This window comes from Augochlora pura, chromosome 9, assembly GCF_028453695.1.
Source record: "Augochlora pura isolate Apur16 chromosome 9, APUR_v2.2.1, whole genome shotgun sequence".
Classification (NCBI taxonomy): domain Eukaryota; kingdom Metazoa; phylum Arthropoda; class Insecta; order Hymenoptera; family Halictidae; genus Augochlora; species Augochlora pura.
The window spans coordinates 7,436,199-7,452,306 of NC_135780.1; the positions used below are offsets into that span (position 1 = coordinate 7,436,199).

At 31.3% G+C, this 16,108-nt stretch overlaps 2 protein-coding genes across 3 annotated transcripts in view; one reads left to right on the forward strand and one right to left on the reverse strand.

The window, feature by feature from the left end:
• On the forward strand, window positions 1-11,776 carry LOC144475062 (sialin-like). The gene is made up of 9 exons (XM_078190608.1): window positions 1-97; window positions 177-236; window positions 2,626-2,855; window positions 4,590-4,826; window positions 5,069-5,153; window positions 7,093-7,198; window positions 7,279-7,540; window positions 10,093-10,467; window positions 10,866-11,776. Exons 2-9 carry the CDS (start codon window positions 227-229, stop codon window positions 11,070-11,072), a joined length of 1,512 nt encoding a protein of 503 aa, XP_078046734.1. The 5' UTR covers window positions 1-97; window positions 177-226; the 3' UTR covers window positions 11,073-11,776.
• LOC144475063 (monocarboxylate transporter 12-like) overlaps window positions 11,731-16,108 on the reverse strand; it is a 16,599-nt gene continuing 12,221 nt past the window's right edge. For both annotated transcript variants that reach the window (XM_078190610.1, XM_078190611.1), the window contains 4 exons: window positions 15,679-15,964; window positions 14,281-14,436; window positions 13,629-13,820; window positions 11,731-13,167 (listed from right to left, as the gene is read on the reverse strand). In XM_078190610.1, the coding sequence (XP_078046736.1) occupies window positions 13,001-13,167; window positions 13,629-13,820; window positions 14,281-14,436; window positions 15,679-15,964 (801 nt within the window). In that variant the 3' untranslated portion in view covers window positions 11,731-13,000. The remainder of the gene's footprint in view (window positions 13,168-13,628; window positions 13,821-14,280; window positions 14,437-15,678; window positions 15,965-16,108) is intronic.

A 16,108-nucleotide genomic window follows, 5' to 3' on the forward strand; every position in this document is an offset into this window, starting at 1 on the left:
CTGATTACCTCAGACGAACGAAGTCTGTCAATGAAAAATGTTGTCGTGAAGTATGTTGACATCGAAACACGTCGTCATCAGCATTTCTCTAGACATGGTGCACCATCGAATTATTCGAATATAAAGAATTTGAAATTGTTCGTTTTCACGTCATTTACCAATTTTTTCATATCTAGCTGACGTGCGTGAAACGCTTCTTACGTGGAACAAGTGAGAATCGATCAAAATGAGCAATAGTAAGTAAAATAAGAAAGCGTTTTCACAACTGTTGAACAATTTTATATGGAAAATTTATATTACACGTTGTATCAAATTATCTGATCATCAATTAGAGCACACGCGAATTTCATTTGAAATGGAAGATATAAATGTTTTGATAATATCATGTCTGTAGATACTCTATCGAAAGGGATTTATATAAACACTGGCCAAACGTTATCGTTCATAGAAAATATAAATGTTATCATATCGTTTTAATACATCATGTATTTTCACACGTAATATGTAAATATCGAGTTTCGAAAGGTGAATACTTCAAGTTGAAGATTTCTTTCGATTATAATGTTTGTATGTATATAAAAGTTTGAGTTTCTCATAGTGAATTTTAACATTGGTAATCGAGGATATTTTTGGCTGCTGAATATAACTTCCTTCACGGTACACGAAGCTTTCTTGCACTTTTCACAGAAGTAACACTCGTTTCGTTATTTTGTCAGGCAATTATGCTCGTTTATTATTCTGGCGATTGGTTATGAAGTCATTGTAATTTAAAACGCAACGGTTTCGTTATTTAAAGTTACATTTCAACGATTGGATTCAAATTTAAACTTTATTACACAGAAATTTGTGATCAGACTACTTGTTAGATAAATGTTTAGAAACCTATAAGTATTAATAACGTCATTGATAAAGTATCGTCTAAATTGAAATCAATGCTCTTAATTTAATTTGTTTACGATGTTTCTAGTTTAAATATTAGATTTTTTTCAAATGTTCCTTTAGGTCGAGCATTTAAAAAAGAGAAGATTGAAAGAATGTTTATGACAGTATGATGTAATAGTCATATGCATAAATCAGCAAGGGAATAAACTGAGACAACAAGACAAGGAACTATTTCATGCGCTTTTATTGATAGCAATTTTTATTTTTAATTTCATTTTGTAACGACATGAGAAGGCAAATATTTGTTTATACGAAATATAATTTAATGAAATTAGTTTTATGGAAAAATAGTTATCAGTAAATTCAATTTATTTGAATCGATAATATTTTGGAACCGATAAGTTGATAACTCAAGTATATTATAGTTCAATGCACCTTAAAAAGATTAAAAGTCGATAAAAAATTTAAAAACGACGCATTATTTATAGCTTGTGATAATTCACATAAATAGAGCAAATAATATTTATTGTAATATTTTGTATTATCTTTTTCATTAGTTTGTCTCTTATGTTAACATTTGTTATGACTAGACTGCGACCTACATGCAGGAGGAAACATTTCTGCCTCAATTGCTAGAAATAAGAGTTAAATAGGAAATTATTTTCTCTTGAATCATGCTATTACGCTGATGATACTACACCAGTACTTTAAATTATTCTAACATGTTCAATTCTCGATGCTTTATTTATGCATTTTTATACAAATGCATACATTCCGTTGTCTTGTTGTGATTATTAGAAGAAAGTATAAACCGTTTTGAACATATGATTTTCTGATATTTAATATTTCGCTAACCAAAAAATTCTGATAGCCTACCACCATGTCTTCATTGAAAACATAACATAGTGCTGCAACATTAATTATTTATGAATACTTAATTATTTACATCGATGCTTATTTAATTCAGTAAATTGTAATAGAAATTGTAATTGTAATAAGATATGTGAATTTCAAGATACATTAAACGTAGTAGGATTTTTATTTAGAATTATTTATTGTTATTAAAAAAGAGATTCTTAACAATCCCGGTTAGCACTACTTTTACCAAAAGGAGATAATAGAGACACTTTTTAAAATTTGAACTGAACAATATTTTTATAAAAGGAGTCAAAGGACATCTTCCCAAATTTTAATTTCAAATTATTTTCGAAGTTTAATCACTCCCTTCATTTGATTTCCATCTTTTCTATATCAATTACAAGTACTTTTTAACAAAATAGAAATTGTCTTCATCAATTTTACAGAACAAAAGTTAAATAAAATTTTATCTTCTCCTTTAATCGTCTTAGTAAGTTAAAAACAGCGTAAAAAGATTCTTAAATTCCTCTGATTTTTTTTGCTCATTTTTTTTACATCTCACACATCAAATTTTGCGATAAATGCATACAATTCACAGATCCATTAAAAAATTAATTTGGTAGAAACAAGTGTTCACGAAAGATCAGTAACAATAGCATTTAATCGGCCTCATCGAAATTCAGTTGTAATACATTTGTTTTACCATACAAGTTAAGATAACTACATGTACGAATGTTATTTTGTACACCCTGTGTCCATAATTGATGACGTCATCAGGAGTGTAAATGGTTGCGCAATGATAAAAACGCGAGGTGACAAAACGAATCAATGAATGATTCGAAATTGGCACGCATTTAACATTTTATTTTGCACCTGGCTCGACAGAGATTCTGAAAGGAAAAGAAATGCTGTCATGTCGGGACGTGTTATGGTATCTCGTCTTCTGCGGCTTCGCAATCAACTACATGTTGAGGATCAATTTGAACCTAACGATCGTGGCGATGGTGATACCTCATTCTAATACTGCAACTGCTCAGTGCGAATTAGACACCACAAATACGACTTCGAATAAAGCGATTCTATACAACGATACGCTTACGTCGGCCAACGTCACGGTATGTAACAGTTAATCAAGATCTTCTAATTGAATTTATTTGAATTTGAACAGAATTTATAGTAGCTATTCAGTATTTTAAACATCAAACTTATTTAGAAGAATTATTATATGGAAATAAAGTTAAGTTTGCTAATAAAAAACTGGACTAGCATAAGAAATCATAAAATAGCATCTATCATCTAAACACTAGAATGGCGGACAGTTTTGACAAAAATATCTATAATTGTTATGCTTAGGAAGATTTATAACTTCATGTATTAAATTTGTTGAACGCAGCTTCTGAGGAATTTCTTTTAGATATGACAGTTTTTTACAGAATTTTAAACGTATGCAAATTTAAACGAATTGTCAGGAATTCGATTGTCAGATAACAATATTTATAACGTGGGTCCAAATAGATCCAAACCTTCCAACGAACTTTACTGCGATGAAATAAAATTAAATTGGAAACTTAAATGTTATACAATTCTGAATTTATACCAAATAGCGTTGAACATAGCCTGACTGAATGAAAATCGTAGCCATTTTAGTATGATTAAAATGAATATGAAATTAATTTTGGAATATTTAGATTTAATATTATTTTTGGGAGAATAGAAATATTTGTTAGGACAGCAAGCTTTCATGTAATTCTTGTTTTCCTCAATCAGTTCATATGAACTTAAGCTTTGAATCTTGTCGTATAGTGATTGTTGCTGTATCATTTTATACCTGAAACGTTATGACATAATTTTCTTTAATCATAACCGTGCAAATTAACTTTTATCTATCAATGGAAAATAATTTGGAAGTGATAATAGAATAATAAAATAATCTAATCATTGATCATTAATTGCCTATGGTGCGTAAACATGATTAAGAAATTTGATTTTCACATATAAATAGCTTTGTCGTCGATAAATACATGTTATATTCATTTTTCTTTTAATAATATAAAGTAGGTAGTATAAAATTGGGCAAGTATAAAATTTGTATGATACAAATATCAAATAAATATGTTTTCTTATCTAATTCTAATAATTAGAAAAAAATCATGTTTTAAATTTATGAACATAAGGAATGTTACATAAGAAGAACCTAAGGCATTAAAAATGACAGATACAAAATCACATTTTTACCATTTCGAATGTTACAGAAAGACATAACATAAATAATAGAATTATCTAGAGTGAAATGAATACTGTTTATTACGTGATTGATAAAAGTTTAATTATTCCAGCAGCGTTTCTTAAATTCAACTTGGTCAGCGCGAATTCCACATTGATCAAAAAATACTTCTGTTCAATAAATACCGTAATTCTACTGACAACGAGTGTTACCAAATTAATTCAGATTTTTACAACAGTTTTAAAAATATAATCAGGCTTTAGAAGAGTATACGCATGCACAGATAACAGATAATTAAAGAGTATGATTGACTTCAAAATCAAACAGTTGCGTGTAGTAATTGCTTTAATAAGCGCAACAATTGGCTATTGTTCTGCGGTTAATAAGATCTGCACAATAAATCTACAGCGTACGACATTGCAAATTATATATTGTGTTGCTCTCATGTAGTAATTTATAAGCTTGAATCTGTCAAGCTGTAGATATACTATCGCGGTATCAACTCAGTTCCCGAGAAAGATTCGGTTACTCTGTGAGCAGCTCGGGCACGAAACATTATTTTTGTTGAACGCGGCTGATCGTCGTCGATCCAATGAAAAATATTTGCGTTTAATATTGTTTGCAGTATGATGATCGCTACTCTTGGGACGCGTACGAGCAAGGACTGGTGCTGGGGGCTTATTATTGGCTGCATTGGTTAACGCAGCTCCCTGGCGGACTTTTGGCGAGACGTTACGGAACGAAACTTGTTTACGGCTTAGGAAATTTCCTAACGGCGCTCCTCGGTTTTCTAATTCCGTTTATGACAAAGTATCATCTGAACGCGCTCATTTTTCTAAGAGTTCTCCAGGGTGTAATTGCAGTGAGTCAATACAGTTAAGAACAGATCAAACACTATTGCAACCGAAATCACCTGAAAACTGTTCTCGCTACCGTCACGGCCGAGATAACGTAGCCACACAAGTCGATCATAATTAACATCCATTCATGAACGTTATATTCCGAATGAAATAGCTTTATCTAATATATAAAAAGTTCAAATTTATCGAGCAGTCGAACAAGTTATGTTACGGACAATATCGACAGACATTTCTGTTTGCTTAGGGCGTCGTATGGCCTTCGATGCACGATATGACGGCTAAATGGATCCCTCCGAACGAGAGAAGTAGATTCGTCAGCTCTTATTTAGGTAAGATGCGTGAATACTTGTACTGATTAAAAATTGACATTCTTTAAAAATTGTAAAAATTTTAAAAATTGCATTTTTAAATCAAATTCAGATATTTATATTATAAATTAATTGAGATCGAAAGGAGGTAAATTATTTTTGATAATTTTATTGATAAATATGCCAATTAGAGAAGTATAAAAATAGATATTTTAGCTCTAAGAGTAAATGTTGATTTATTAATAATTTTTAGGTTTTAGTATTTTTAATATCATACTTCGATTCTTAAGCTATTTAAATATTTTTATTCGTATTATTATACTTATTGTTATTTACAAAATTAATGGAAAGTCTATTTCATTGATCGTTGAACTTTTTTATTTTGGGTTTGTAACTTTTAAATCCAGCGCATAGTTGTGGATTTGTTGATATTATTATATTGATTTATACTTTTCTATATTAATGAATAGTGATACATTGTTCATTGTACAAAAATATTTTATAATTTGCCTATTTGCAGCACAATTTAATCGTTTTAATAAATGACGAATAAAGTACAAGTATTTTCAAATTTTATTGATGTTTGCAATTTTGTATTTGATTTAGCCATTTTTGTCAATAGACAAGATAAATTAAACTTATTAATGAGTTTAGTTATGGCATTATCTTCGTTCCATTTCCTTCTTGTTATCAAATTGATACAATTATTAAAAATCAATGAAAGAGTTAAATGGGTTAATACTTGACCGATCTAATCTAAATATATTTTAGTAACATCCACACAATTTTCATCGACCGCCATAATGCAGTGGACTCACTGAGCCCTGCTGTTATTGTACCGATAACTCGTATCTTTATACTATTCCAACTTCACTGCTGTTTGAATGTCGGATTGTTTGCACTTGCATGGAATGTTAACATAGTTTTCTAACAGGAAAACATAGCGTCGCGATAGAAGATAGATATAATTTTGTAGGAAGTACTACTAGGGAAAATATTGAAGGAACATATTTTCATTCGTGATCTATAGTTCTCAAAATTTGACAGGAAGAGTCGGGAACAGTATCTACTAACAGCATTTGTTAACACAATAAATGTTCACAATTGGATTTGACTTACTGATTTTTGCCATAAATATGTAAAATTAAACTAATATGAAATTAGTACTAAATGAAAACAAAATTATTAAGAAATAATACTTAATATGATGCGGTGCTTAAAATAACATGAATGAGAAAATTAAAACTATAGTAAAACCTCCGTTATACTACCACTCAAGGAAGCATAAGTGTTCGAATGATAGAATAGTTGGTTAGTTACAGTTCCAGAACAATATGAAATAAAAATAAAAATAATAAAAAATTAAAGAATATAAAATATTAGCGTGGATATTTAGTAAAGTTGAAGATATTACCAAGAAACTTAAGATATTACTATAATGAAGCCTACAGCAGCCTCCCCCCTCTCCTCATTTTTGTTAGCAGCTATTGTAACGGGTGAACTTTCGAAAAAGGAACTATCATTATACAAAAGAAAGAGCTTGGTTACAATAATATATGGTTATTTAATATATAGTATTAAAATTCTTTTGTAAATATCTAGATAAGTACGAAATTCTCGAAGCCACTATTTCATATTTGTAATCCTTTCCCCGTCTCTTATACATCCCGCCAAATGTCATCTTGATCGGCGTTAGGTCGCTTTTGAATGTACAGTCTAGACCTCAGATATCATAGATTCAAATAATCCATAATTTATATGGTTCATTATTCTTGTATGGATTTTATTCTAAAGATATAATTTTAGAATTTTATGTAATAAATTAGCAAAATGTTTATCTGTTATAATTCTTAGGATATATTATTACATGGTATTACAATAATAAATGTTGATTTATTTTAAAATATACTTGTACAAGTTTTGCATAAACATCTCCATAAATAAATACGTGACTTTCCAGGCAGTTCCGTAGGTGCTGCCATAACATATCCATTGTGCGCAGCCGTTAGCAACACTTTTGGTTGGGGTGCAGCCTTTTATGTTACGTCTCTACTTGGCGTGATTTGGTAATAATAATTAGTCCAAAATTCATGTTTCATCGAGAATGTTAATTCAAGTAATAAACAATGCGATGCTTCCTACGAAGGTATTGTTTCTGGATGTTCTTCGCGTACGACTCTCCTCAGCAACATCCTCGAATATCAGAAGAAGAGAAGAAACATATATTGGATAATCTGGGCACGTCTATAGAAGACAAACAAACTGCGATACCATGGATGTCAATCTTGACATCGGGACCGGTTTGGGTTACCATTGCTGCTCACTGGAGTAGCGGTTGGGGTTTGCTTACACTTATGACTCAAGCACCAACTTATTTTAATTTTATTCATGGATGGAACATTAATGCGGTAAGTAATGTCAATACTTGTTCACGCGTGGCATATACAAAGTGTCCCAAAAATATTGTAAGCTTTTGATACCGGGGGTTGAAACAATTCCGAAAATAATAGGTTCAAACGATTACATTTCGACTCTCAATTCTTATTAAATTTGTAGAAATATTAACAAGTGTAACACATTTTACGTAAGATATTAAACATAGGGTGTCCAATATGGAGCACGTCATCTAAATATTTCCCTTGTTTTTAATGACATGAAAAATGTTCATGACATAACTTGAATAGTTTCGAAGGAGGAATACCATGAAAAGAATCTATTTGTAGAGTCATTATTAAAAAATTGTCGAAATTTTTAACAGCATGTAATTAACTGATTTCCATCGTATCGTGCTTTGTGTTTGGTGAAAAAAGAGAATTTTATAAATTTTACAAATTAAGAAATTCTATATCGATTTCTATAATTCGAATAATGACATCTCGTCATTTAAAAAAGCCTTTACATTTTCTTGTTAAGAATCGCACAAGCCCAATATATACAGGGTGTGGCACTTAAAACAGGTCACCTGAATAAATCGCTTGCTTTTGAAGATAGAAAAAAAGGATCAGACCAAACTTACTTGATATCGAGGGGCTCGTAATCTGATGTCATTAATTTTTTTATAGGTGGAGACGTCAAGGAGATATGAAGGTCAATTCTGTTTTTTTAAATGGAACGATATGGTTTTTTATTTACATTCTGATAGTGTATTGCAAGACGAATACAATGACCTATTATGAAGGTCATTCAAGGTCACGCAAGGTTAACTGCAATAGAAAATAAAATGTCTCAAAGCACTCTTCGAACACTACGACGATTTACATGTAACATGTTATGTGCGTATTCACTGTTACTTCAAGGGTTCAAAATGTCGACCTTGAACACTGAGACATAATCTAAAACGTTGCAATACTGATGATACTGCCTGACAAATTTCAGTTGTATCTATTACAGAGCAAGCTCTTTTTATACGTTCTTGCATATCAACTGCGGTTGTTGGTTTTTCACGGTACACTTGTTCCTTCAATTTTCCCCACAAATAAAAATCTAGCGGTGTCAGGTTTGGGGAACGTGCTGGCCATATATTACTTCGTGATCGACCAATCCAACGACCTTCAAATGTCCTGTTCAGTAATTCTGTAACATTTCGAGCTGAATGAGCAGGTCATCCGTCTTGTTGGAACCACATGGACTGTCGCATGCCCAGTGAAATGTCCTCTAATAATTCCGGCAAAACGTCTTTTAAGATTCTCTCGTATTTGTGACTATTTAGCGTGCCATCAATGAAATATGGACCAATTATTTTATTATGAAGAAGGCCGCACCAGACGTTGACAGACCAAGGTCTCTGCTTGTCCACTTCTCGTAGCCATCGTGGATTATCTACTGACCAGTAATGCATGTTGTGACAGTTAACTTGTCCGTGGTTTGTAAACGTGGCCTCATCCGTAAACAAAATTTTATTCAAGAACATTTGATCGTCTTGTAGTTTTCGTATGCCCCACTTGCAAAACTGTAAACGTTTTTGAAAATCATTTTCACTTAATTGTTGATATAGTGAAATGTGGAATGGGTGAAATTTGTTATCTTTAAGTATTCGTAAAATACTTCGTTGACTGATGCCACTCTCGCGTTCAAGTTGCCTCGTACCAACATGTGGATTTTGTGTTACACTTGCTAAAATGCTTATCGTGTTACCATCATCAGTTGCTTTTTTGGCTCGAATGCGTTTTTCCTTATCCACGTTTCCAGTTTCTCGAAACTTTTTTATAATGTTTGCAAAGACAGAAAGTGAAGGACTATTACGATCGGTATATCTTTCACCATACACGCGTACCGCTTTCCTCATAATTCTATGACATTCACCATAAATGATAACCATTTCCACTTTCTCTGCTACTGTGTAACGCATTCTTGAAAATTGAACACTCAGATTGAATATTTCGAAGCCGTACTCTAGTCGGTAGTTAAACTACTAATAACATTTCTGGATACAAGTAAGCATACAATGTGATGGTATGTTTATTTATGTTCTGCGACCCTTTCCAATACTTAGAAGAGCAGTATGCCAAATACCAGAGAAGACACAAAAGTATTTGAAGAGTGATTTGAAACATTTTATTTTCTATTGCAGTTAACCTTGCGTGACCTTGAATGACCTTCATAATAGGTCATTGTATTCGTCTTGCAATACACTATCAGAATGTAAATAAAAAACCATATCGTTCCATTTAAAAAAAACAGAATTGACCTTCATATCTCCTTGACGTCTCCACCTATAAAAAAGTTAATGACATCAGATTACGAGCCCCTCGATATCAAGTAAGTTTGGTCTGATCCTTTTTTTCTATCTTCAAAAGCAAGCGATTTATTCAGGTGACCTGTTTTAGGTGCCGCACCCTATATATATATGTATATAAAATAATCCTAACTTGTACGAGGTGTGAGAGGCTATAATAGTCTAATAATTATTTCGAACATTGATTTGAATAAGTTGATATCTCTGTGTTTCTCCTGGTTGCAGACTGGACTTCTTTCTGGAGCACCGCACATATTCAGAATGATTTTTTCTTATTATTTCTCCATAATGAGTGATTGGTTAACACGCACTAAGAGAATGAGCTTGACGAACGTTCGAAAATTGGCAACGTTCATCGTCACTGGCGTGCAGGGTCTCTTTATTCTGCTTTTGGGGTACAGCGGGTGTCATCCTACCTTCGCAGTGATCTTTATGATGGCGGGAACTACGGTTAATGGGGCAGTATCAGCCTCCACTTTAGCGAACTTTGTTGATCTCAGTCCAAATTACGCTAGTGTTCTCCTTGGTTTTGCTGGAATGATTGTAATATGGTGTGGCTTTCTTTCGCCAGCAGTGGTCGGGGTTTTAACGTACGGAAATGTAAGTGAGATTAGGTTTATTCTATTATTCAACAATTAGCGTTTTCCGTGTAGAACATGTATAAAGGAATATACTCCATAGCTCTGTGACAAATGAAATTAGTAAACAAATTTTCGAATAATGTTCGCCGTCTTTTATATGCACTTAGGTAATACAATTATAATATTTCATTTTGTTAGATACATGCAATACACAATAATATCGTACTTACATACGGAAAATGGAATGTAGACAATTCTGTTTACAAATACGTTTTCATTATAACCAAAGCTGGAAGGTTAAAGTTATATTAATCTTCAATGTTCGCACAAAAGTCGCATATTTAATCGAGAGTGTTATACCGTATCTAACAACAAAATGTGATTGTACAAATTATTCAATTTTCATGTTTGTTTCAGCAAAATGTATCGCAGTGGCGCATTGTCTTCCTGATCGCAGCTGCGAATTCCATCGTAGGGTGTGTTATATATTTAATATTCGGAACCTCGAAGGAACAATCATGGAACAGTTATGAAAATCCAGTTAACGAAGAAGGTCAAGAAATGCAGAAATTGACAAGCGCTGAAAAAGATAAAATGAAAAAAGGTGGATCTTCACGAACTTGAATACTTCGTAGTGTAATTTAACAAATGTAAAAGGTTGTAATATTCTAAGTAAAACCGGGTCAAAATGGATTCGAAAAAATCCAGCAAGATAGTGAACAGGTGTTTTAAGGATATCTATATGAGATCCAGTGTATATTTAGCTATTTTTATTAGTTATATCGAGTTGATAGAGTTTTTTTAAAAGCTATCGTCTTTTCTACATAACAAATGTTATTTCAATGGATCAAAATACCATCGCACAATGCATTTGGAGCTCGTAGTATTTGTATATTGTACTTAATGTTTCGATGTTTCCAGTATTAACGACATTGAATTAACGCAGCTCATTTTAAAATGATTATATTAATTGCAAAAAGTTTAATTATATGCATGTGTAAATACGAGCCGTTTATAAATTGATTTGTGCGTAATATGATGTTACACATTACAGTCTCCTATTGTGCCATATTATATTGATAATTTGTAATATTATATTAACGTGTTGTAATTATCGATTAGTACTTCGAATTTACATAGATCGACAGAAAATAATATAAGTACAAACGACGGCTGCTATGACAAAACTAGACGAAGTTTCGTAATCAAAAGTAATCGTGCAGTAATTATAAGTGGTAAACTGAATCACAAGTAGCACATGTTCAAATGTAGCCTTCTATACAATAAATAATGTATATTTTGCGTTTCCATTATTAATATTGTCCAAATTTAAAATTCTTTGTTTTCGAACCCGTAATATCCATTATCCTTCATTCTAGAAAAATTTAATTTTCTAAAGAAAGTGAAATTTCCTGTTTTAAATACATTTAGCCTTAACTGTGAAAACTATATAAATGTTTTTCTTAAGTTTTTACTTGTAGTTTTTAATTGTAGCACCATAATCCCGAATAATTTATATATCGCTAAATTTGTTTATATTTAACAAAGAATTAATACAATTTTTATGTAATTTAAAAAGCAACACACAAGAACATCATAATTAACAGTAGAAACATAAGCAACGTCAAAATGGCAGGTTTCCTTACTTTTCAAAGTATAGTCAAAAGACAAGATAGTTATAAATATCAGTGTTTATATTCAAAAATTTCGAAATACATTACTAAGTTTAGTAAAAAACTGTTACAACTTGTAATTTTCTGCGCGAGTTACGGAATGTTCACTAATGATGATGTGTTTAATAAGTGCTGACAATAATAAGTAGAATGTGGATTTTTATGTTAAGTAAACATTGTTTGCATCAATCTATATCACAATCTATTCACATTTTGAAATATTCTTTGCAACAATGTATTTCTTTGTTTTTTCGTCGAATAGAAGTATCTTATGTAATTGTAATTAATAATGGAACTTAGTTATGCTACATTTATTTCCAATTGTTAATATTGGAATATAAAGGGGCATAGTAGCTTCATGTAAATTTCTAATTGTATTATACAATAAGTACATTAGTCCCGAAATCCGGTATCAATTCCTAAGCAACAATTCCTCTATTTTTGGCAAGCTTTAGAAATCAGATGGTCCCTGTTACTTACGTTTACACTGTATATCTTTAACTATTATATTTTACAGACTATCCTATCATTATACATTCATGTTGATAAAAATGCCATTGCGTCAGGTGCAGTGGTGTGTACAATGTTCGATGAGTTATTAACATGTTAAACTGTCAAATCTTTTTATTATGTTCTATTGAACAATTTTGAAAATACTTTATTACAAGAATGCATCAATAACAGTATTAAGTATATACTTAACATACTGTTTATAGAAAACATTTCTGGGTTATATAACAGGAGTTTATTATTATTTCTCATAGAACATAATACAAACATTTGATCGTTTAGATGTGGAATATCTTGTAAATGTGTATGCAACATATTTTGTTCCCGTGATAATAAGAATGATGTTACAATTTATACGTATATTGACAATTATATCGCTTCTGTTTTCGCAATGTTTACACGAGCCTTAAAGGATCTCCTCCTCCTAAATGCATCATAAATGTATTCCAAACTCCACGCAGTAAATGTAATGAATATCATGAAGGTCATGACATGTATACATATCGCATAGCTTTCGCTGACATCTCTGATGTATCCTACGAAAAGATAATAATTATTAAAATAAAACTATTTGGTGTTGATTGTGTTTAACTTTTAATCATAATTTTAAATATACAATTCAACAAAGCAAAACCTTTCCTTTGATCTAGTTTGTAAAATATAACTTATTTATAACTGATTGTAAACATAATTAAATGAAATAAATTAAAGAATTTCCAGTCAGTCACAAAAATATAAAAAAGTTACATATTAAAATATTAATAGCTTTTATTATTTTGCATCTAGGTGATCTAAGATAAATATAGGCTTTTAATGATAAAAAAAAATATGTCATTATATTCAAAGTTAAATTGACTTCAAATTATATCGACAGATTCTAAATTAATTCTGTTTTATATTATTTAGTGAGTAATGGTATCTGCGATGAAATCAGTGAAAGGATTTGCATATTAGACTTCATGCGAAATTGTTGAACATTGTCGTTTCTTTACCGTACCAATTATCGGACTCATGATTATGACGAATATGCCTTTAGCCACCATGAACATTCCAAAAGCGCTCGGCAACTTCTTCAAAGAACAGCATTCGGAAACGCTTAGGTTTAGATTGACCAAAGTAGCACCACGTAAGAATCCAATCACTACGAAGGTCACTATCAACCACAATCCTTTGGATTGAATTGCCATGACTAAACAAACAACAAAAATGTATTAAGATTAGTACTAAACAATATTATTTTATGAGCGTGCGACAAAAATGAATTGATCAAATACAAAATAGTAGAGATATTTAAAGGATTTATAAACACTGTTGCAATATTTCCAACTCATTATAAAATACAATTTCTTTTATCGATGACAAATTAAAATTAAAATTTGCTAATAACTATTACTAGTGTAATGAAAGATTTGCAATTACTTGTAATTGTTATTTATGATAAAAAATAAAAGTCTTTTTATTGTATGGTTTTCTAAACAATTTATTTTACATTTAGAAATCAATATCTCCGATCTGAATAATAAATACGATTTCGTTACTGATGATTGCTTTCACAAAAATTATTCAAATAACTGTTATTTAAAAAATCGTTTCGTTGTAATATGATACACTTTGCGTATCGTTCAAGTAACGTTGAAGTGCATACTTACGAGACCGTCCAACGCCAACAAAGAGACAGAACACCCAAAACACGGACCTCTTCTTGAATCCTAATCTGTCGAAGATGGTCGGCAAAAGGATTCGGGCAAGAATGTCGGTGAATGCAGTTATTGACAAGCAAGTGGCGACTTCCACGTTTGACATTCCTATCGACCGTTAAGTTCCTTCGAGGTGTCTTTCTGCAGTCCTAAACAATGTCGCACGGTGGAACGAAACCCGAAAAAACGCGATCAACCGTCGAAAAATCGATAGTAACATAGACGTATCATTATATTGTCATCCACGTTTTCATTTGGAAATTGTTCGCATCGATTGATCTGCGTATCGTGCAGAGGCTTGGAAAGTGACAACTCCAATCATCGATCATTTGCTTTTTTTCTTTTATTTTTATTATTTCTTTTATTTTCTTATATTTTTATTATCTCATATTTTATATATCTTTATTTATCTTTATATATCTTTATATGTCTTATTTCTCTTTTCACTGTTATTATAATTCCATTAACCGCGCCGAGTTGGTAGAAAATATTCATATAAAAGAATATTAATAATAGAGAAACTGAGCTTTTGTATTTGAAATTATGGAAGTCTCTACATCTTAGATCCAATAAACTTTAAATAAGATTCGTAACTGTAATAAATTTTGAAACAAAAATTTAATTGAAGTACTGTTTCTCTATAATTAACAATTTATTTGTGACTCCTTGTATCAATTTTAAACACGTCGTTAACGTCAACATGTTCAGTTCCTTAGTCTACGATTCTATAAACTTTAAAGGGGTTTTCGTTAAAAATGTTTGAATACTTGACACAATATAAATAATTTCGATTTTCTTACTTTTGCGGGTGTTAACGTTTCATTGAATAAAAATAAAAATCGTTCCTGAACAAAGAATGATCATACTCTATATTCTGCGATCATTGCATATTGCATATTGTAATAATGCATAAACGTATTTTCCTACATATGTATAATTGCGAAATGAATGTTTCAAAAAGATTAAGAAATGTATACAAGAGAAAATTTTACGATCGATTTTTGACCATTCATCGCGTTTTTTCGGATTTCGTTCCACTATGTGCCGTAGCGAGGATATCAGAGAACGCGTCAAGCTTCTTTCGGCTTTTTTATTGTTTATAAAATGTACGTAGCGTTCACAAAAGTTAATAAACACAATGTGCAGTGAAATATATAACGAACAAGTTTTGTGCATTGTACAGACGCTAATTATTTCAGGATATTAATTATTAGAGTGATTTCGTCCACTGTTTTTATAGTATCTTTCTTCAAGAATAAGTATTTATGATGGTGCTCGTCAGAAACTCGCTTTGTTTTACTAAGATCCTTCGTTACGGTACTAATTCGTAAATCGAGAAACGTTACATACCTATACTAGTTAAGAAGAACGGAGTCATCAGTTTGAAATTCGATTCAGCCACGTAATACAGACTCAGCCCGATAATGACGTTTAGGTAGACGCCATTTTTAAGGAGATCCAGATCCAAGGTTTCTTTTATTTTGCTGAAATATGACTCATCCTTTTGGTCGACTTTCGTTTCTTCCTTTATCAGGCTGTTATCCTTCGATGGATCACTGTCAGTCTCTATTTCTTCCATTATTCTTTCTCCATTTTTATTTAATAATGTATCACTTTCGGTTGGTTTCTTAAGGATCTGTCAAAGATGAAGTTCGATTGTCTTTTAAACCGTTTTTTTTTTTTAAGAAACAAACGAAGTAGATTGTTATCGATTTTTAGATCTTACTTATTTAGGTTAATTTTTTAAAACTGTAGTGAACAATCCAATCGTAAATTATTT

Excerpts from the sequence above, each read along its gene's own strand:
- LOC144475062 (XM_078190608.1), top strand. Across the intron at positions 4,827-5,068 it reads TTCTCCAGGGTGTAATTGCA|GGCGTCGTATGGCCTTCGAT; the intron begins GTGAGTCAATAC and ends CTGTTTGCTTAG. Across the intron at positions 5,154-7,092 it reads ATTCGTCAGCTCTTATTTAG|GCAGTTCCGTAGGTGCTGCC; the intron begins GTAAGATGCGTG and ends GTGACTTTCCAG.